The sequence below is a fragment of the Monocercomonoides exilis genome, assembly GCF_001643675.1.
Source record: "Monocercomonoides exilis strain PA203 chromosome Unknown scaffold17-1647472, whole genome shotgun sequence".
NCBI classification, from domain to species: Eukaryota; Preaxostyla; order Oxymonadida; family Polymastigidae; genus Monocercomonoides; species Monocercomonoides exilis.
The window spans coordinates 1,215,670-1,237,483 of NW_027150562.1; the positions used below are offsets into that span (position 1 = coordinate 1,215,670).

Below are 21,814 nucleotides of genomic sequence, written 5' to 3' on the forward strand. Positions count from 1 at the left end.
GGGAACGATGGATATATAATATATTTTCATGATTAATGGCTGCGACTATTATGGATGCGGAAATACAAAAATGCATTCATAATAAATTAGTGAAAGCGTCTCAGCATGCTCTATGCCAGATTTTTGTCTTTCTTTTGTGCATTGTGACTGTTCTCCTTTTTTGGATGCTTTTATCATTAAATGAACAATTTTTGAAGCATCCAAAGAAAGAGTATTTTAATAGAGAATTTTTTCAATTATTGAAATATGGAGATTTTGATTTATTGCAAATCGAAGTCATTGGATCATATGGTCTTTTGACAAATATTCCACAGGATAGAACTTTATCATCAATTGTTTGTTTTTTTTTTTGTAGTAAACAATTTTTTATTGCTCTATGAATTTATTGATGTTCATGTTCTATTTTTTCAAAACATATTTTCAGATGAGGCATTCTCTTCGAACTCTTACAGGAAGTGAGATCACAATTGATTTTATAAATTCATTAATTGACGCATACTCACCTCGATATTCAAATACATTTTATTATTCAAAATCACAAAGTGCTATGGATTATTGGCTTCAATTTTCTTATCTGACACGAGCCCAATTTATACCAATTTCAACAACTGAATTGATAGAAAGAGGAATGAAATTTGAGCAAGAGCTTCATTGGATTGCTTCCAAAGAAAATCCTAAAAGCCAATATAGTGATATTATTCGTCCCCCATACAAGCAACCTGCACCAAGATCTGAAAACAGAAATTTCGATGAACATTCTTCGAACGCTCAGCAGTTTCAACAGAGAAATAGAAATTCGATTTTTGGAAAAAAGTCGATCATTGCCCAAATACCTATTTTTGAAAAGCCCATCGCAGCATTTTTTGTTCTTTTAAATGAACTTCAAAATGCTTTTTTATATAAGCCTGTTAGTAATTCCGAATCCGAAGCAACAAAAGAAGTGCTTAAATCTGGCGAATCTCCAGAAAATGTGATTCCAAGCAAAGAAAACAGCAAAAATGATGAGAAAATTAAAGTTCAAGAACCAAAAAGCATCACAGAAATTGCATATGAAGGAAACGATATGTCATCGTTTATAATGGGAGCTTTCAATGTATGCTCTCCATCTCTTCCGTTTCACAGGCCGTTTACTGTTGTTGTCTGCCGAGTGGTTCTGCCATCCATTTTTTGCCAGTCTCCATCGCCGCTTGCGTCTGTTATCGCAGAGGAAGTTGGGCATTCGGGGATTTTGAAGTTCAAAGCTGCGGTGGTGGAGCATGGAAATCTAATTTTTCCAAAGGATAGTGATGGAAAGAACCACAGCAGCTGGCATTCAGACAATTATTTGGAGTTGCTAGTTGAAAGAGAGAGACTTAAAAGTGAAATAGCTGATCTTTCTGCGAGTGTCAAAGAAAGAAATGCAATTCAAAAGGAAATGAACAATAATGACAAAATTAATTCTTCAAATATCGAAAATGAGCAAAAGAGTTTGTCGCATGACAACTCTTCCAAAACTGGTGATGGTTCAAATGCTATGAAAGATGATATTAATTCTTCTGAAAAAGCCGCCCATTTGAAGAGGCTCGAAGAAAGACTTGATGAAAACGAGATGTTGCTTACGATGCAGCTGCCCATAGCAATGCAGAAGAATCCGACAACAGCAAAGCATGTCAGCGAATTCTTGTTGAAATACACGGACAACCAAGGCGACCGGCTTCCTGGTGTGGGCATTCTCTCAAAACTTATATCGTTCATCGTCTCAGACAAGACAGAGCAAAAAAAATATGCCTCAACAATCATGCAGTTCATCTATGCTTTCGTCAAAGTGTTTTTGATTCGTTTTTCTCTGCCGCTTGCTGCATGGCTGGTGCTGCGTGTCATCCAGCGTTTTGCTCTGACTCGCCATCTTTTTGGCGCAATCACCCAGAACAACAACCAAACTATGCTGTGGCGGTTTCTGAATGTTGTGTTTGTTGAAGAGGAGCAGTCGTTGATACTCACGTCAATTTGCAATGGAATAATTCTGATGCTGCTTGTGATCTTGGCAATCATTTCTGATGATTTCTTGTCTGTTTCTTCTCCTCTCTCTCGCACATCACCGATGAAGACGGAGTTAGACACTTCATCTCCTTTCTCGCCTTCATCATCCTCTTCTTCTTCTGCACGTATTAGCACAAAAACACATAAAACTGCACGCACTGCTAAAGTCACTTTTCATGCATTCAGTAAATTTGATGGAGTTATCCTTGTGATAGTTCCTTTGTTTGAATTCTGTGCGTTGTTTGTGTTTTACAGCAACAACTCGCTGAGGCTATGGACGATCGCTTCCTTTTTCATTTTGCTTCTCGAAGAGTTCATCCGATTCCGTTCTCCTGCAATTTTCGGGACTTTCCATAACTGTGTCACATTTCTTGCGCTGCTTTCAGCCTTGCTACTTATTCTTTGTGGGATTGAAGGTTTGGAATGGAAGATGAGGCACAGAAGAAGAGCTGGAGAACATAACGACGGTGGAGCACATCATCATGCACATCCTGTTCATAACGCACACGATGAAGTGGATGAGCAGCCCCCTCAAATGCCAATTGCGGCAGATGATGGCAATGATGCTGATGAGAATGGGGTAGTGCACCAATTCTGGTTGCATGAGGAGAACAACCAAGTGGAGCAAGCGGAGGAGGAAGAGGAGGAAGAGGAGGAAGAACATATTCAAGAATATATTGCTGAAGCAGTTGTGGCAGTTTATCAGGATGAATCGCACATTGCATTGTTGGATGAAGAAGGAAGAGACGAGGAAGAGACAAACGATGAAGACAGTCCAGTAATGAGAAGGCGCAGCCAAAGGGCTTTGGCTGATGAAAGAAGGAATGATTCAACTGATAATTCTGATAGTTTGCCAATCCGTTCAGATGATTCTGATGAAGAGAGTTCTGAGGTTGGAACTTTTGCACGAGAACTTCCTTATCCTTCGGAAGAAGACACTTCATCTTTTTCTCCTCAACAACCTGAATCATGATTCTCATTCTTTTTCTTTGAAAATACAAAGTTTTTTGAGTTTTATTGGGATTAATTCAGAAATTTGTTCATGTTTTTTTCATTTTGTAAAAATGCGTTCGCTTTTTTGGTTGATTGGTTAAATCATGTTTTAAAATGAATGTGATATTTGTTTTCGCACTTGATGAAAAAAATAAGTTTTTTTTATTTTTTCTTTTTGAAATTGTTTCATCCATCTTTGTATTTTAATAAGCAAATACATTAAGAGATTGTAAACAATCAATGACAACATACAACTTTTAAAATGAGTATAAACAATTGTAATAATAAAGATATTAATAAGAGAAAAGAAATATCAAAAAAATTCGTTATTTGTAAAAAACAGCTACATACATACAAGTGGACGAATATCAAAACGAAAAACACACATGAAAGGTCAAAAAGATAAAAAGAGTTGCATAATGAGCATCTTTCCAAGACTTAGAATGAATTAAGACTTTCAAAATAACTTGTCAAAATAATAGAATAAACTTTGAAATGTTTGAATTTCTCTAATGCAAAATTACGAGCACTTAATATGTAAAAAATAATGATTATCCAATCTTTAAGCAATCACCATCAATTTCACCATTTCACACACAAACACAGCAGAAAGCATAGAAATAAATTTCAATTGCGAGAAACAGATCTCTTCCCTTTGCTCAGATCCAACGGGGTGGGACTTTTTCTCCACGGTGCTGCTTTGTTCGCACGCTGCAGTTGAGGCGAATGCGACAAAGCAGAATTTGAAGATGTGCCTCGCTGTTTTTTCTGCAATTGTTGTTGTTGTTGTTGTTGCTGAGTTCCCGTCTTCATTTTCTTCTTCTTTGGAGATGTTTCATCTGCTGGATGATGCAAAGATTCTTGTTGTTGCTGAGGCAAAGATCCTTCAATTTCATTAGAATTTTGATCGGACTGAATTAAAGAAGAAGGCGATGATTGGTCTGATGTGTTTTTGACAAGAGAATTCTGTTTCTCTTCAAATTGACGCGGTGTCATCTCACACTCCATCAAGTTCGTTTGATACGGATTGCTTTCGCTTTCCACAACTGTTTCTGATTCTGACAGCTGTGACAGCGACGAAAGAGAAGAACTGAGATTTGAAGGGGTTGCTGGCGAGTGAAGCACAACCGAAGGCTTCGATGGTGAATTTGACAGGGAAGACGTGGAACTTGTGCGGCGTAGGCGCGAAAATGAATTGTGGCGGACGAGTGAAAGGCCGCTGTGCTTCTGCTGCGTTGCTGCACCTGAACCTCCATTCCGGCTGGGTGCATTGAAGCTGCCTCGGCGGGAGAGGTGGGAGCGCGCAGTGGAGGCGGGAGAGTCCTGAGAAGAGAAAGAGTTGAGTGAAGAAGACGAGTCCGTACGCCGGATGTGCGAAAGCAGGGCCGGTGCTACTTCGAAGCTCGAGGCATCGCGATTCACTTGCATTTCAAGCACTTTTTGTGTGCTGACAAGCTCGCTCAGCATTGTGGATAGTTCCTGTTGTGAAAGGGATGATTCATTGAAATGGTTAACAAGAGAAAGAGGGTGCGTTGAAAAAAGAATTAGCAGAATCGATGAAATGTATATTTCACAATAAAAATTAAGATACTGAAAAATAAAAGAGAGAAAAAATGAACCTTCAATTTAATATCCTTTACGCTTTCGCGGCTTGCCATCATTTCTGCAACGAAGTTTTTTATGAATCCTCTACTGATTGTGCTCACACATTGCTCACATTGAGGATTCCCATCGAGCAAATTTTTCTTAAAAAAGAAAAATAAAGAAATAGTTAATTTTTCAATAAGACAGAAAATTCAATGAGAAATCAAAATAAATAATCTATCCAATAACCAACAACTATCAATTAATAAACTCACATCAATCACCTTTCCTCAACACATACGCAACACACACACAATGCATACCAGTGCGCATTTCTTGCAGACGGTGTGCCCACAGGGAATGAATGTAACAGGCTCAGTGAATATCTGGAAGCACGAGTGGCAGCACACATCAACAGACAGCGCCTCGTTAATCGTCTTCACCTCTTCAATCACCTTCTGTAGGTACCCAACCTGCTGCGAAATATCCGAAACCGTCTTTTGGATCGCCTTGTTCGCTTTTTCCTCCTTCATCCGCAGCTGTGCCATTCGGAACTCAAACTCCTCTCTGCTGAACTCGTGTGGATTGGCTGCATTTGCACCATCTGCCTCATCTCCTTCTTTCCCAAACAGGAGCTCTTCTTCTGTCTGCGTCTCGTCCTCTGATGTGAGCGGCCGCACTGCCAGCATCGCCTCCAGCAGTGTCCTCCTCTTCATCTCCTCCTCCATTCGCTCCGCTTCTGTCAGCTGCAGCTCTCCACGCGACAGCTGCGTCGCTGCATCTACAAGCTCCGGCACAAAAACCACCGGCTCTGGGTCAGTCTGCGTCATCATCTCAATTAGCCTGCCGTCTGTGTCAAATGCCTGGATGCACTCAGACCTCAGAGATTCCAAATATTCCTTCCGCCTCTTTTCTTCCTCTGCTTTCCTGCGGGCCTCTTCTCTCTGCCTCTCCTTGTCCCGCTCCAACTTGCTCTGCCGCTTCAGAATCCGCGCCCGTTCGCGCTCTTTTACCATGTTCTGCTCCAACTCGCTTTCCCTCTCTCTTTCCAGTTTATCTACAAGTTCATCAAGCAATGCCAAGTCTGTCTGCCCGCAAAAGTCATCGCACATCGGCTTTTCCGGCAGAAGATTGCAGGCGCTTGTGGCGCGTGAGTGCAGCGACAAAACTGGCTGCTCCATTTCCCGTTCAATAATGTGCTCTTCTTCCTCTTCTTCTGTCTGTGTGTCTGCGTCTGCCTGTGCCACGTTGAAAGCCTCCAGCTGGTTGAGCAGATATTCATTCTCCATCCGCAGCGATGCCTCTTCCTCTTCGCTGCTTTGCTGTTGCTTGACAAGCTCCTTTGTGAGCTCATTGTACTTCTCCTGCAATTGCTCCAGTTGTGTGTTGAGCTGCTTGTTCTGTGTCCCTTTTGACTTAACCTCCAAATATCTCCTTGTGAGGAGCTCATGCTTCGCCTGGTAGAACTTCTCGACTTCCCTCACTCGCTCGTCGCTCTTCTTCTGAAGCTCCTTCTCTCTCTCCCTCATCTTCGAGTTGATGCCAGCCAGCTTGTCCTTCAAGAACAGCGTCAGCTGGTGCACATACGCATCCATCATCTTCTTACAGTCGCTGACAAGTATCACATCCGTCGCCATCAGCAGGTTCTTCTCCTCCAACTCGGCAATCTTCACCCGCAGCTGCTCCCACAACTCCGACTCGTCAATCACCCACGGTGTTGGTGCATTTGACAGCGAGCTGGTTGAAGAAGAAGCAGAAGATGTGGAAGAGGCGAGAGTGGCGGTGGATCGGGATGTGCTGTGTTGTCTGGTGGTTGATGAAAGTGACTGAGGTTGAGACTGGGACTGAGACCGGGACAATGAATGAGACAGTTGCGTGGTGTTGTTTGCTGATGACGTTGAATTTGTTGTGTTTGTTTGATTGAAACTTCGACTTTTGATTTTTGTTTCATCTATTGGAATGTTATCTGCATTCTCTTCCTCAGCAATTGTATCATCTTCTCTTTGGGCATTTTGTTGAGAAGGAAAGAATTCTTCTTGCGAACCAGCTCTATTGCTGCTCTCCTTCCTATCACTTGAGTCCTTCATCAGCGCTTTTTGCATTTCTCTAATGTTTTGTGAAGAAAGGGACGATGCAAATTCAGCAGCCAGCGACATCGGACGCTCAAAGTGGATGGGAAAAGCAGCAGCTGGCGTGACAGTCGGTGAAAGTGTGGTGGGAGAAGTGACAGTTGAACAAGGGAGCGAAACTGGGGTGGATGCAGAGAGCGATGTGAGTGACTGCGACAGCGACATCGGGTGCACGTGGAGGGCAGAGGCGGACGAGCCCAGCGGCGCAGGTGCGTCTGAAGTGGGCGTCATGGAAAAGAAAAGATGGGTAGAAGAGGAGGACATTGTGGGTGAGAGCGGTTGACTGGCGAGGGGGGGATAGCGAGAGACTGTGTCTGATATAAACAGGCCAGATGCTGTCTGCTTGTGGACGCTCCGAAGCGAAGGGTTCCGCTGCAGTGTTTCAGAAGAGGCAGAAGGAATAAGACCCGAAGAAGCCTCTTGTGACTGATGAGATCGGGTTGATGCGGAGTCTGCTGGAGGTCTGAGAGGAGAAAATGAAGACAGTGCAGAAGACGACACAGACTGCCGAAGTGGAGCAGTGGGGCGCAAAGGCGAGGTCAGCCGTGTGAAAGAATGCGGAGACGGAGAAGAAGGTGTTGGAGATGTAGACATTGACAGTCGATTTGATCTGGACAGCTGGCGCGTAGCTGCTTCTCCGTCGATATGCGTGGCTTTGAGGTAGTCTTTGAGTTCTCTGGCGTCTTGCTCATTCAAAGCATTCGCGCTGCATCTTCCGCTCTGCCCTTCCCAATCTTTAGACGTGCTTCTCACTTCCTCTGTGCTTAGCTTATCTGATTCTTCTGGTTCATTCGTGCAGTTGCTGTCTGCAGTGTCTATTGAACAGGAGTTAGGGCTACGCCATGGTGAGTTGCTTTGGTCTTTATCTTTCGGCTTGTTCCAAAACAGCGCTGTGGCTGAAGGCACAGAAGATTCTTGCCTCAGAGACGCAGCGTAGCGGATGCGGCGCTCTTCTGCGCGCCAGTTCCGATCGTCCATGCTCGTGTGAGGGCGGCAGAAGAGGGAAGGTGAAAGTGTTGGAGACAGGGAAGATGTGGATTCAATGCAACGGCGGAGAGGAGGTGGTGGGGAAGATGGAATTGAAGGTGGGGTCGAATAGATAACTGGTGTTTGAAAAGGGAATAATAAGTTTTGGGACATTGAATTTTCCTTCAAATTATCAGTGAAAGTGTGTTTGGATGAAAAGTTTCTTTGTTGTGGAGAAATCGATCGGGAAGGAATAAAATTACTCGAAGGCATATCCTCTTCATCTTGCAACTGTGCATTTTTCGATCGTAATGTTAGGCTTCTCTTTTTTTGATTTTCAGAATTACCTGACTCTCCAGAAACAACCAACGAATTACTAAGAATAGAAGCTTTTTCTTTTGTCCGTTTGAACATATTTTTTCCCATTGATGATTGTGTGCTTGATGAGGAAAGAGAATGTCGCATACCATTAGCAGAGAAGTTGTCATAATTAAGAGATGATTGAGCGTCAAATTGTTTTGAGTATAATGTCTCAACAGGACCTCTAAGAAATGATGTTCGAGGTGCTGGTGATGGATTTGGCGAAAGTGCTGGAGGAAAACCTCTTGGAATAGATGGTAAAGGTTTGTCATAATGATCGTTCTCGACTGCAGCAAAAGAACTTGAATAGCCTTCTGTCACAAGAGGAACATGAAATGAATGTTTTCCGCCTGCAAGAAATGGTCTATGCTCTGCAGAGAATGAATTGTGTAAGCTAAATAATTCGTAAGCAATATTTTCGATGATTATTCGTAAATCAAATTGTATAACATGTTAAAAAAAGAATAAGCAAACTGTGAAGTTCGAAGAAAAGAAGATGTATTGGGTCTTTCTGGAAGAGATGGGAATTGTACAGACGATTTTTCATCCACTGCATATTTTTCCAATAATTTTAGCTTGTCTTTTAACAAAAAGAGTTCATTTTTCATGAATTTGTTGAGGAAAGAAACTAATTATGGGTAATAAATGAAACTTCAAATTTGTTTGTTGATTTGTAAATAGGTTTCAGTTGTTTATTGAGAAATTGTAGCAATAGTTTTATGAACTTTTTTGTATGAAAAAAAGAACTTTTAATGTTAATAAAATGCCAATCATTTTGTTTAATAAATCTTCAAGCAATAATAAAGATTTAATCAAAAAAAAAAAAAAAAAAAAAAAAAAATATAAAAAAAAAAAAAAAAAAAAAAAAAAATTGAATATTTAATCTTTTCAAAAAAAGAGTATACACAAGCAAGTTTTAACTTTGACATGTTCTTTGAAAAGCTCAACAATTTCTCAAAAAAATTTTTTATAAAAAAAAAATAAAATTGAATTCAAAGGACTTTCTGTTTCTTCATAAACAAATCCATTTCTTCAACAAGAACAGAGGCAACAAACATGAAGTCTTCATGAGGCAGATTTTCGATGCGTGAAAATGGCACGTTTTTGATGCGTCTGCCAATTGAAAGCTGAGATTGAGTGGTATTTTTGGCAGGAGTGGATGATGGCAAGGTCTGAATTGAAGTGTCATCTGAAATGTTTGAAGATTCTGAAGAAGAGGAAGAAGAGGAAGAAGAAGAAGAAGAAGGAGAAGGAGAAGGAGAAGGAGAAGGAGAAAAAGAAGAGGAAGAAGAAGAGGAAGAGGAAGAAGAGGAAGAAGAGGAAGAAGAGGAAGAAGAGGAAGAAGAGGAAGAAGAGGAAGAAGAAGAAGAAGAAGATGATGATGATGATGACGATGACGATGATGACAAAGGCAAAAATTCTTTTTCTGCTACTTCTACGAAACAAGGGAAAATAATTGCCAGTGTAAAATCATCTGACTGCTCCATCAGAAAAGATGTCAATTTTGGAGTGCGAATACTCACAGCCTCCATCACCTCGTGATTTATATACAGAATGTGCATCTTTTCTTTGCGTGTCAGCACTCCAGAGTTATCCTCCAGCAACATCCTGCTCCGTTCAAATAAGTCCCTTTCCATCATTTCTATCTTCGTTATTTTCTTATTCTTGTTCTCTTCTTTCTCTTCCTTCTCCTCTTCCTCTTCCTCTTCCTTCTCCTTCTCTTCCTCTCTATTGCGAGTCAATGGCTTGCTGCACGTGGGGCATCTTTTGTACTCAGCTGCCCAGCCACTCAGACACGCATTGTGGAAGATGTGGCCACAGGGAGCACGCCGCAGCGTCTGGCGGAAGGCGAATTCTTCGGGGGTTTCGGGGGGAAGAGGATGGGGGTTGGAGGGTGGAGAGGGTGGAGAAGAGGAGGAAGAGGAGGATGATGATGAAGCAGATGAAGAATGAGAAGGATTTTTTCGTATTTTATTCCACAAGCGACGGACAAATGATTCTTTGCGATTTTCTTTTTTCTCTTCTTTTTCCTCATCATTTATGCAACCTTCTTCTCTTTCATCTTCTCTTTTTATTTCCTTTTCTTTTTCCATTTCATTTTCTTTTTCTTTTTCTTTTTCCTTTTCTTTTCTCTTTTCATTCAAAGAACTGTCCGAACGTTGAATTCTCCTCATAACTGCATCTCCATCATCATCATTATCATTACCACTACCACCACCATCATCATCATCATCCGTATCATCATCATCATTGTCATCCATTTTATCATCTATGTCATCCTTATCATTGTCATTGTCTTTGTCATTCCCCTTTTTGTTTGACTTTCTGTCCATTCTTTCATCATTCACAGCTGAATCATCTTCTTTTCTGCCATCTCTTTCATCTTCAACAGAGCATTGCTCTTCATTTTGCTCTAAAGAATTGCCATTTCCAGTGCTTTGCTCCAAATGCAGAAGAAGAGAAGAATTTTCATTCAATTTTTGTGCTTTCCGTTTTCGACACATAACATCCATTTCGTTGTTACTCGAAATAATGTTCGGTTTAAAAATGGAAGATTTATCGTTTTCTTCGGAATTTGTCGAAAGTTCTTCTTTTTCAGTATTAAAAGCGGTACAGATGACATTTTCTTGTTTTGCTTCTTCTTTCTCCTCCTCCTTCTCTTCTTCTTCTCTTGACTCTGTTCCTTCCTCCTTTCCAACTTGCTCTTCTATTTCTCTTTCATTTCCCTCTTCTGTTTCCCTCTCCCCCTCCCTCTCCCTCTCATTCTCCCTCTCATTCTCCCTCTCATTCTCCCTCTCATTCTCCCTCTCATTCTCCACCTCCTCCTCCCTCTCCCTCTCCACCTCCATCTCCATCCTGCAAATAGCACACGTCTTGTCATTCAGCTCCGCCAGCTCGCGCTGCGTGGGCGGCTTCAGCTTGTTCCTCAAGGCTTCGACGTAGTCCTTCACAGCAATAAAGAACAGGGCAATGTGATAGTGCGATATGCTCCTCCACATCTTCAGAATGACATAAATCTCTTTCTCTTCTTTGGGGAATCTCTGGCGGTGCGCATCTCCTGTGGCTGCAGCGTCAGCCAATTCTGCGATGTCTGCGAGGATCGAATTGCGGCTACCCATGTACAGCGCTGGAGAAGGGAGCTGGCGGTGCCCAAGATCCTTCACAGAGCTGAGGATTGTGGCAGAGGAGGAGACGAAGGAAGAGCGATGTGAGACAGATTGTGCAAAGGACGGGTTCTTCTGTATGAAGTGGCTTGTGTGCGGAATGTGGTTGTAATACGCAAAAATCAGGGTGGAGACTAAAGAGATAGCGTTATTGTAAAGTTTCTTGTTGATTGGATTGTCTAAGACACGGTTCAGCCAATTGATAGCAATAAACAAATAATTCACAAGCAAAGAACAGTAGGAAAAAAACGCTTTCTTAAATTTGTTGCTTCTCGATTTGATTTCATTTTCTTCAAATGCTTTATTCAAACCTTTTAATGAATTTTTTATCTTCTCAACTTTAGTTTGCATTCGTTGAACAATGATGCTCAAAACAATATATGTATCTTCAAGTAGTATTTCAAGAAGTATGCAATAGTACATCCAGTATCCACTGACCCAGGTCAGTCGTATAACATATTTTTGAGAGTCTTTTGGATCTTTTCCAAGAATATTCATTGCTTGGTTAATTTCTTTATTCTGATCTAAATCGAGTCTGATAAATGGCTCAAAACATGCCCATTTTCGAATTGAAAACGCCGAAAATATATGCATAATTCCGAAAAAGCCAATAACTAAAAATCCAATGCTTATTAATATCCTCTTTCTCAATTGGTTTTCTTGAATTCCAAGATCATTAACAAAAGTATCGACAGTAAATGCTAATAGTTGTAATGGAATAGAAATAATGAACGAAAAGATGTTCCGTGCCATTAAATTTAAATAATTATCCTCTCCTTTAACTGGTAATAAATAATTGATAATAATGACGATCTCTAAAGTTTTCAAAAGTTGTTTGATTTCCACTGTTCCAGCAATAACCTTCAAGAATAAGTAAGGAACAAAAACGTAAAATACAATTAAAAATGCGTGTGCCTTCGAAAAATTGCAATTGCATTAATTTCTCAAATAATCCAAAATACATACAAAGAATCCAGAAATTGACTTTGCAAAATAGAAATGCAATATTGGAGCATATTTGGAGTTGAATAATAAAGAAAATAAAATCCCAATGAATGCACCAAAACAACAAAAAGAAAAAAATGTTTTCTTTCTCATTTCATTCAATTAATTATGGGATATCAAAACTGCAAAAGTTAACCATATTCACTTTGAAGATAAATATGCAAAACAAAAGCAATTCTGATGGTTTTGATTCGGCGTGAATTATATGACTTTCATTTTCTCTTCCTCTGAAAACAAAAATAAAAAATAAAACTGGAATATAATAAAAATATAAAATTGACAGAAAAAAAAAAGAAAGAAAGATAAATAAGGAATTATTTATTAGTTCAAAAAATTTCATTTGCAAATTATCATATGATAAAGAAACGAATTTATATAAAGATATTATTCTTTGAAAAGTTTAGGGCCAAACAAATGATTTATCGATTTTAATTTATGAAAATGTTTATTGGTGAGCTGATACTTTGCTTTGTTGGAGGAAAAATTATTCATATGATTCCAATAATTAAAAAAACAATTCATTATTCATTATTAAAATAAAATATTTTTTATTTTTTTAAATATGGTTTACTCTAAAAATAGTTTGTTTATTTAATATTTTTGAATTAGAGTGATTAAATCATTGAACATAAAGTTTTTATATGCTATCGGAAGATTCAGATTCTTATAGATCGGACAGCGACTATACAGGAGTTGATGACGATTTGACAAATGCCTCTGAAGATGAAAATGGAAATAAAAAACCTCCTGAGGAATATTTACCAGGAATAGAAAAGATTTTGGATGACGGAAGAATTGATGTAAAATCTGAAAGACCTTTGAAAGTTGTGAAGCGAATCATAAAGGAAGGGACCGGTCCAAAACCTCGTCGCAGAACCAAGTGTTCAGTCGTTTTCACGGGAAAACTTCAAGATGGAACAATTGTAGATTCTGTTCAAGATCGTGAACATCCGTTTCTTTTTAAATTAGGTATTGGTCAAGCAATTAAAGGATGGGATGTTGGGGTTGGAAGCATGAGAGTTGGAGAAATCGCTGAATTGACAATTGCTTCTGATTATGCGTATGGAAAAAATGGAAAAGAAGATCACAACATTCCTCCAGATTCTCCTATGATATTTGAAATCGAATTATTGGATGTTGAAGACGAGCCTGAAACAGATCAAGAACGCTATGATTTTGCATTGAAAAAGAAGGAGTTGGGAAACAAACTTTCAAAAGAAGGCAATTGGAAATCTGCACGAGACGAATATGAAACGGGATTGTGTTATATTGATTACCTCAAACCAAAAGACGAAGAATTAAAACAACCATTACTTGAAGCACGAATTGCTCTCCATCTTAATAAATGCTTGTGCTATCTGAAAATGGAAAAGCCACATCTTAAAAGGGCCAAGGAAGAAGCTGAAGAAGTTCTTAAATTAGATTCGTCTAATGCAAAAGCTCTCTTTAGAAGATCACTTGTATACAGGCGAAAAGGTGATTTGAAAATGGCAAGAGCTGATTTAGAATCTGCCTTGAAAAGTGCTCCCAAAGACAACAGCATTCGAAGTGAACTGGAAAGTGTGATTAAACAACAAGCAAACATTGCTGCTAAACAGAAAAAAGTTTATGCAGGACTTTTTGAGAAGTTACGTTCGATGGAAGAAAATGAAGAAAAAAGCGGAACTATTTCCTCTTCAAAAAAAGTTGAAAGAGAGAAAACAACAGAGGAAAAAGCCTACATAAAAGACATTTCTCAATCCCTTCAGCAAACTGAAAATTTGTGCTCGAAAGAATTTGACGAGGGAAAAACTTCAAGTTCATCTACAGACAATGAAAAAGAATTAGATGATTCAAATAAAACTAAAGAAACAAGCATATCAAATCTGTCAACAAAATCAGAAGATAGCTAAATGAAGAAAATAATTTATTATGCTTTTGAATGGAAAAATTGAAATTTAAATTTTTTATTCAATAATTAATTGTTATAAAATTATTCAATCCATTTCTTGCTTTTTTGTATTTGTAATCATTCGTTTTTTCGATTAGATATCAATCATTTCAGGTTTTTTAATGTTAATTATAATTTATAGATATTAATATAAAAAGATTTTTGAATAGATCACTTCTTACTTAACCATATTAATTTTTTGAAGAAGAATTATAAAGATTCTCGCTTTTTCTCTTAAAAGAGAATGCCACGTCGCTCCAAACAAAAGAGAAATCGTAAAAATGATCCAGGGGTAACAGTGGAGCGAAAGCAAGATAAACAACACCAAAAGTGGCTGACACAAGAAGATATTCATATTTTCAATGAATTGAGCGCCAAGCAATTCAACAAATCAAAGCAAGGAACAGATCTCGAAACAAAAGATGAGAGAGATATCTATTATGTTTTGTTATGGAGAATTCAACAAGAACAACAGCAATTCCTTCAAAAGCAAATTTCCGATTTTTCTGATCATTTTCATCAGTTAAAAACTCTTTATTATCCATATAATAGCGTAAAAAGCATTGAGACATACAACAATTCTGAAAGGATCAAAATAAAACACTATTCGCGTTTTTTTGTTCCGATTTCAAAAATCTCTTTACAAAAATTGTATTATTATTCTTTAATTAAAGCAGCAAAGGTTCGTGTTATTGAAGGTAGTGATCGCCCTTTGCAATACATTCATCCAAGACTTTGCATAGGCTCAGTGCCAATAAAGGCGACAGAATTCTCCAAAGGCGATATATTTCAGATTGATGATGCACCACAGCGAAGTGTTGAAAAGGAGTATCAAAGTCGCAAAGAGCGAGCTTCCGTAAAACCTTTACAAGCAAAGGAAAGCAAATTGTCACCAATATCATTTGATCCTTTAATTTCTTCAACTTTGTATAAATGCAAATGCGACGCATGCTCTCCCGAAAACGATGACTCAGATGATGTCAAGGAAAACTATGTGTCAACCGTACCAAACGTTGCGTGCTCGACATCGACACTAACATTATTTGGCAAATTGCAGGCAAGTCTTCGCTTAACGACTTTTCGGAACTTTTTAATGAATCCTGAGATTAACAGCGAGGAATGTTTAGTCCGTTTTCCTTTGCATTTTCCAGACGCTTCAGTTCACGAGCCATTCATCGATGATCCTTTTGAAATTCCATTTGTGATTGTTGACCGGCACCCACTCACCAATCAACTTATTCCATCGCAATACCCATTTTCACCTGATTCTTCTTCAGTTTTGGAATGTGATGCTCTGCCATTTCTTCCTGTACATTCCCCAAATAGAGATAATTACACAAAAGCACGAAAAGACACTTCATGTTCAGATTCCCCGGTGGATCAGCTTTCTTTACTTCAGGAAAAGTTACCTGCATTTGCTAGATCTCATCCTATTTTGCCATTTTATTCCAAAGTCATTTTTTTTGACAAGCCTCTTCAGCAGCACTCCGTTCCTGTGAAAGAAAAAGTTGCAAAGGTATTCAGATGGAACATTAAATCTCATATTTTTGGGCCAAAGCCATCTTTTTGCTGTTTTGATCCGCAAACAGGACAACTTCAATGTGATAGACAAAATCCTATTGGATTAAATAGAATTTCAGAAATGAATCATTTAAGCTTGCACAATTACCAAAAAAATTGCAATGATACAAAAGAAGGAGATAAGATGAAAGAGGATGAATGCACCACAAGCGAGAGACAAGGATCAAGGGATTTCTCGAAGATGTTCAAAGATTTGTATTCGCCTCTTAATTCAATCATAAAAACTGTTCCATCAATAAAGCAAGCAATTACTTCATATCATGACACAGCAGACAATCAAAGAAGACAAAACATAACAGAAGTTGATGCATCGTCAATGACTGAAGCAACGGAATCCACAAAGGAAGCAGAGACAGTTCTCAAAAAGCAGAAAAAGCAGATCATCAATTTTATTCCTGGGCTTGTGAAGTTCAAACCAGCAGAGAAGCAACATGAACCTCAAAAGAGCGCGTCTACTTCCCCTCCTTCTCCCTCAAGCAGCAACATAACACAAAAATTCGACACGCAGACTTTGTCAATACCACCTTTGGTTAATTACTCGCGAAGCACTCCCACTCAATCACTCACTTCCATTGCTTTACCTGGACAGTCGATGCCAACCTCACTTCAGTCTATTCCCAACCCATCCACACAATCTCCTCTTCCATCTTCTGGCTCGCTTCCGCCTTTCTTTCCAGCTTTGAAGCAGTCTTCTGAGTTCTCTTCGACATTTCCTGTTTTGTCTCCGCTGTCCACTCCATTTCAAAGAAAATTGAACGATCTGTCCAATTCAGCTATTGATTTTCATTCACATGAAACATTTTTTTCCTCAACTTCTTCATTTTCATCTGAGTCGCCAACATTACTTCCTTCCAATGCCTCTCAAAGCACTTCAGATTTATCACTTCAGTCACTTCACACTTCATCTCCTCCAAATACTCAACAACATTTCTCACAATCAATCGATTCATTTACATCCACACCTCCGGCTTCGAATCTTCACACTTTGGATATCACTCCAAAATATGGATCTGAGCCTTATCAAAGCAATACTTCTTTAAGCTCTCCATTTCTTTCAATAAATCCTTCTATATTACCGCCTCATTTACTAACTAACTCTTCACCAATAACAAATTCATCAAACAATTTTTCAAATGCAAGTAATTTGGGGGGAAAAAATGAAAACAGCCATTCCAAACCTTTAAGCTTTGACAACGAAGGATTTATGAATGAAAGCGAAAACAACAAAGGACCATTTGCTCCAGAAAAATCCTTACAACAGCAAAACATGCTTATTACTTCACAAGTCCAACAATCTCCAAAACAAGAAGGAGAGCACCAACAGCAAAGCAGCATTGAAGAGCCAAAAGCGACAAGTGCTTCATCAGCAGTCATTTCTCCTTGGCGCATTTCTCCGCCTGCTCCTTTTTCTCGCCCTTCTGACCAATTTTTGAAGCAGATGCGTTCTCAACTCAAAGAGAATGAAACAAAACGGTTGAATGCTGATTCTTCGCTGTCAGATAAAAATTCTATGATTTCAGAAAAAAAAGAGCAATCAAACGAAAAAGGAAAGATTGTTCTTTTGACTCACAATTCAAAGAAGATTAGAATAAAAGATGAACATCCAACAGTCAAAAAAGAGTTGTCACAAGAAAAGAAAAAAGAAAGGCAGAAACCAAAAAGACCATCTCTAAGATGGGATGAAGATATTATCAGCAATCATTCATTTCAGCTATCGAATTCAATTTCAACCGCTGGTATGTTAGAAACACTGAAAAACGATGAACAGAATGCGCAAAGCAAACTGAGGAAAAACTTGTATAATCTTCGTTCTCTGGACTCTCCTCAAAAAATGGAGCAGGACACAGATAATTCAATGGAAATGGACATTCTCGATCAGCCAGCTACATCCCCGAGTAAGCATCAAGACAGCAGGATACAGCGAGAGAAGAAAAGTGGAAATGAAGCTCTTCCTTCGCAAACGCTCTCTCAATCAGATTCTCATCAGGAGGCAGTTTCAAAGGCAGAATTTTCGCAAGCCAGATCTAAGCCAACTCCATCGACTCCTTCACTATCAAGAAGAAGCAAAGGTGTGCAGTGCAACATTATGTCGTGGGACATGTGGCAGAACGTGATGAAAATGGTGGAGACATTCCAAAGCTTCTCTGCTTTTTCTTCTGGAAAGAACTTACTTGTGGAGAATGCGCAAAACAAGAAGACAGAACTGAACAGTGAAGCAACTGAAGAAGTTGATGATGAAAGCTTTGGAGAAGATGATGTTAAATCAACGGAAAAAGTACATTTTCAATCAATCAATGAAACAAATGAAAAAGAAGAGGTTGAAAAAGCAATGGTTAATCAATCAAATCTAGAAAGCTCAATGCAATTCTCAAAGAAATTTCATAAAAGACTTGGAAATCTTGATTTTGAAGAAGATGAAGACGAATACGATAATGAATCTGAATATGCAAATTCGCATCCTCAAAAAAATTCTGTTTCTTCATCTCGAATAAAACGCAAAGTTTCACAAAAGAGTGTGCCAAAAATTGTGCCACAGCTTGACGGAGACATCGATTCTGATGATACAGAAAGTGACGAAGATGTCGATCGTGCAAATGATCGAGACACTCAGCGAAGTCAAACTCAACCAACACACAGAATCAGTCAAGACGAGCCATCGACGCCTTCTTCAAGTGCCTTTTTTTACCCCACATTCTATTCGGATGTTGAAGAGAAATTTGACATTCAAAAAGAGATGAGAGAAAATAAAGATATCCACAAGACTGAAATGCAGCCAACTGATTTTTCTGTTAGTTCAAAGAATGATAATGTCCAGCTGGCAGATTCTTCTGAAAACACAGAAACAGACAAACGCATGCCAATTGAAGAAGACATAAAATTCGATATCAGAATGGACATTGACGATGAAAGCGAAAAAGATGACGAAAGAACAATGCATAACCAGGAGGATAACGAGAAAGAAAGCGAAATAGAAGAAGGCGAAATCGAAAGTGAAGAAGATGATTCATTCAATTATTTGGGTGCTCTTCTCAAAAAAACCAATCAGCTTCAGTCACTTTCTGCATATGTTCAGAGACAATTAACAGACATTGTACCTGACAGCATACGTTTTGTATTAGACTCGCCTTCGCTTCCTCACATTCGCATTAAATCGAAAGATCAACAAGTTAATTCTGACAGATCAGACAAACCTGATAAACTAGATGAATCAGATGAGCCAGATGATGCAGAAAAGTCCGACGAATCAGATAAACCAGAAACACTTTCAAATAATGAAACTATCCAGATTGCGAAACCTCGTCCTTCAGTTCCCGAAGAAGAATCAAGTGATGATGATGAAAGCAGCTTATCGACGTCTTCATTATCATCATCCTCTTCTTCTTCTTCAATTACATCTCCAAATTCTTCATCATCATCCTCATCTTCTTCTGAACCATTATTTCTAAAAACACGAAAGCAGAAGAATTTAGCACCTCAAGATTCAGACCAATTACAAAAGCAACTTTCATCATCTTTTTCTCTTTTTTCACCTTTTTCACAGCCGATTAATCAATCATCTTCAATTCAATCGCTCCTTCAGAAGTACATGAGCAACTGTAATCGTGTCCAATCGATGGCAAATGCGCGTACAGGGTTGATATTACCGCAACGCCATTCGCTTCTCTTTGATAGAAAACCATCTCGTTCCAATGCACAAGATGAAGCATCAGGCTCCAATAAGAATCAAAAAGAGGAAGTGTTTGAATCCAATCCATATTTGCTGCCTCTGAACAGCGACTTGGAAACGTTTCTTTCAAAAAGCAATGTAACCTATCACAGTGTTCGACTGAATGAACATCATCTGCTTGTGCGATCGAGAATGGCAGGTGTTGTTGAGAGACAAGTTCAATCAGAAACTCATGAAACAGAAAATGAAGACAACTTTAGAAGAGAAGAACAGAGAAAACAGATGTTTGGCAACCAAAATACAGATGGATTCATTGGGGCATCATCTGAACATTCATCGCAGAAGTTATCAACATCATTTGTGCCACTTGAAGTTGAGGTCAAAGTGGAGTATGGACACGATGTGAATGATGTGCAAAAGTTTATTGACAGCCAAAATAAACAGCCTACTAAATCTGGTTCTAATAATAGATCACTTGCTGCATCTTCCTTTTCAGCGCACTCTTCATCAAAAGCAGATCCATCTTCTTCAAAAGCAAACACATCTCCTTCACTTCCTTCAGAACTTCTTTCACCTGCTCAGATGAGTCGCCTGTGGATGCGTTCATTCTTCACTGGAGAAGCATCTGAAAACGGAGTCGCTCAGGTCGTTCACGTTGATCCTGTGACAAACTTCGTGACTGAAAGCGAAGAAATCCGACTTACAAATCTCCATCCATTCACAGAATTCGCATGCAAATCTTCGTCAACAAAGCAAAGGCCAGCTTTCATGCCAGCAAAGAGAGTGAATCGTCAAATGATTCCCGAGGAGTTTTTTATCAATTCATCTGCCACGCTCACACCAGAGGAGCAGGCAAAGATTCCTCAAATGCTAGCTTCATCGGCATCTCGGGCAACGCTTTCATCGTTTTATCCAGACGAAGCATGCTGGGTGGCAGAGGGGATATTCAATGCTTTGTCTTACCTTCCAGCTGGAGAGTATTTGCTTGTTCGACAGAAAGGCCAGCAAGAACTCATCGTTTTGGCTGCTGTCGGAGACAAGGAAACTCAAGCATCACAAGAGCAAACATTGCCTTCTTCTCCTTCTCTTCCTTCTTGCTTCAACGAACCCAGCAAACAATCCGATTCAATCAGTTCAAAAGTGAACCCAATTATGCCTGTGGGTTCTGAATGGATAACTTCACCAGCCCAGTCACAGTTTGAAACAAATCCGCTTTGCTATGATCTTCATGCATCTCACTGCAGCAGCGGCTCAAGCGATACTCGAAGCCAGCATTTTATTCACAACAAATGGAATCCTCAACCTATGTTCTCTATGTTACACACTCCTATTCAGAGTTTTCCATTCACTTTTCCAAATGATCCCCGCAGTAAATGAAAAACAAAAGATTATTCCTTAATTTAATGTTATGTGATGAATTAAGATATTTATTTTTTTGCAAAAATTTGCAAGGCAGATTTTTGGAATGGAAAAATTTCAAACAACAAAAATACTTACTCTGAGATGCGATATGAATAAAACAGAAATTAAATTTTAACCCAAATTATTTTAAATATTGTTGTTGAAGTTTTTCATTCTTTAATTTGTGTAACAAGCCAACCAATGCCGTCTTGAAGTCCTTCGTTTTTTATTGCACTACAACCCTATTATACATATTAATTTTAGATTTAAAAATAAATAAAAATATAAATTCTGAATAAATAAATAAATTTTTAACTAACTTGTATTTGCCAAGCTCTATCGCGAATGCTGTAGAGATCAAGTGCAAGTGCAACTTCGTCTGGCTTCATTGCAGTTGGTAAATCCATTTTATTTGCATAAACCAACAATGGCAATCCACTCAATTTCTCTTCTTCTAGCAATTTCTGTAATTCAACACCACATTCTTCAAGTCTTCTCGAATCTGCAGCATCAACTACAAAAACAAAGCCATCTGTTTGTCCAAAATAATTTCTTTCAAATTTACATAACTATAAACAGAGAACATAAAAAGAAAATAAATTCAAACTTCCAGTATTGACGAATTGATTTTTGTCCCCCAAGATCCCAGCATTTTAACTGATATTTACTGTGGTCCACAGTTTTCATATTAAAGCCCTGTGTTGGAGCAACAGTTTGCACGGGAAGGTCAGACATTGCGTTCAAAATTGTAGTTTTTCCTGCATTATCTAATCCCAAAAAGAGAAGGCGCAAGGTTTCCTTTTTAGGCTTGAAAAGAGAAAAAAAAAACGATAAAAATCCCATTTAACTTTTTTATTCAGATTAAGGTTCACATAAACGAATTGAAATCTGTTGTTCCTCATGAAGTTAAATTGACCACAAACTTATGAAATCATATTATAAAAATTGCGTAAATCAGAATTTTTGTCCTCCCCATTCTTTGAGCAATACATCATATCCGTGTACCTTCTAAAAA

General features: G+C 38.8%; 6 protein-coding genes across 6 annotated transcripts; 3 read left to right on the forward strand and 3 right to left on the reverse strand.

Moving 5' to 3' along the window:
- The first annotated feature begins 17 nt into the window (after nt 1-17).
- MONOS_2385 (uncharacterized protein) lies at nt 18-3,244 on the forward strand. The gene is made up of 2 exons (XM_067872302.1): nt 18-335; nt 425-3,244. Exons 1-2 carry the CDS (start codon nt 36-38, stop codon nt 2,990-2,992), a joined length of 2,868 nt encoding a protein of 955 aa, XP_067729331.1. The 5' UTR covers nt 18-35; the 3' UTR covers nt 2,993-3,244.
- On the reverse strand, nt 3,169-8,659 carry MONOS_2384 (uncharacterized protein; the record flags this gene model as incomplete). The annotated part of the gene is made up of 4 exons (XM_067872301.1): nt 3,169-4,491; nt 4,632-4,757; nt 4,920-8,445; nt 8,526-8,659. The coding sequence occupies 4 exons, from the start codon at nt 8,657-8,659 to the stop codon at nt 3,640-3,642; spliced, it is 4,638 nt and encodes a 1,545-aa protein (XP_067729332.1). The 3' UTR covers nt 3,169-3,639.
- A 384-nt stretch (nt 8,660-9,043) lies between these two features.
- On the reverse strand, nt 9,044-12,295 carry MONOS_2382fu2383 (uncharacterized protein; the record flags this gene model as incomplete). Its single annotated transcript, XM_067872300.1, has 2 exons — nt 12,182-12,295; nt 9,044-12,130 (listed from the first exon to the last, which is right to left on the reverse strand). Exon 2 carries the CDS (start codon nt 11,966-11,968, stop codon nt 9,044-9,046), a length of 2,925 nt encoding a protein of 974 aa, XP_067729333.1. The 5' UTR covers nt 11,969-12,130; nt 12,182-12,295.
- A 559-nt stretch (nt 12,296-12,854) lies between these two features.
- On the forward strand, nt 12,855-14,324 carry MONOS_2381 (putative peptidyl-prolyl cis-trans isomerase). Its single transcript, XM_067872299.1, has one exon. The coding sequence runs from the start codon at nt 12,862-12,864 to the stop codon at nt 14,110-14,112; it is 1,251 nt and encodes a 416-aa protein (XP_067729334.1). The 5' UTR covers nt 12,855-12,861; the 3' UTR covers nt 14,113-14,324.
- A 70-nt stretch (nt 14,325-14,394) lies between these two features.
- MONOS_2380 (uncharacterized protein) lies at nt 14,395-20,775 on the forward strand (the record flags this gene model as incomplete). Its single annotated transcript, XM_067872298.1, has 1 exon — nt 14,395-20,775. One exon carries the CDS (start codon nt 14,395-14,397, stop codon nt 20,773-20,775), a length of 6,381 nt encoding a protein of 2,126 aa, XP_067729335.1.
- A 22-nt stretch (nt 20,776-20,797) lies between these two features.
- Nucleotides 20,798-21,662, reverse strand: MONOS_2379 (Arl3b). Its single transcript, XM_067872296.1, has 3 exons — nt 21,407-21,662; nt 21,120-21,351; nt 20,798-21,041 (listed from the first exon to the last, which is right to left on the reverse strand). The coding sequence occupies exons 1-3, from the start codon at nt 21,640-21,642 to the stop codon at nt 20,970-20,972; spliced, it is 540 nt and encodes a 179-aa protein (XP_067729336.1). The 5' UTR covers nt 21,643-21,662; the 3' UTR covers nt 20,798-20,969.
- Between the last annotated feature and the right edge of the window lie 152 nt (nt 21,663-21,814).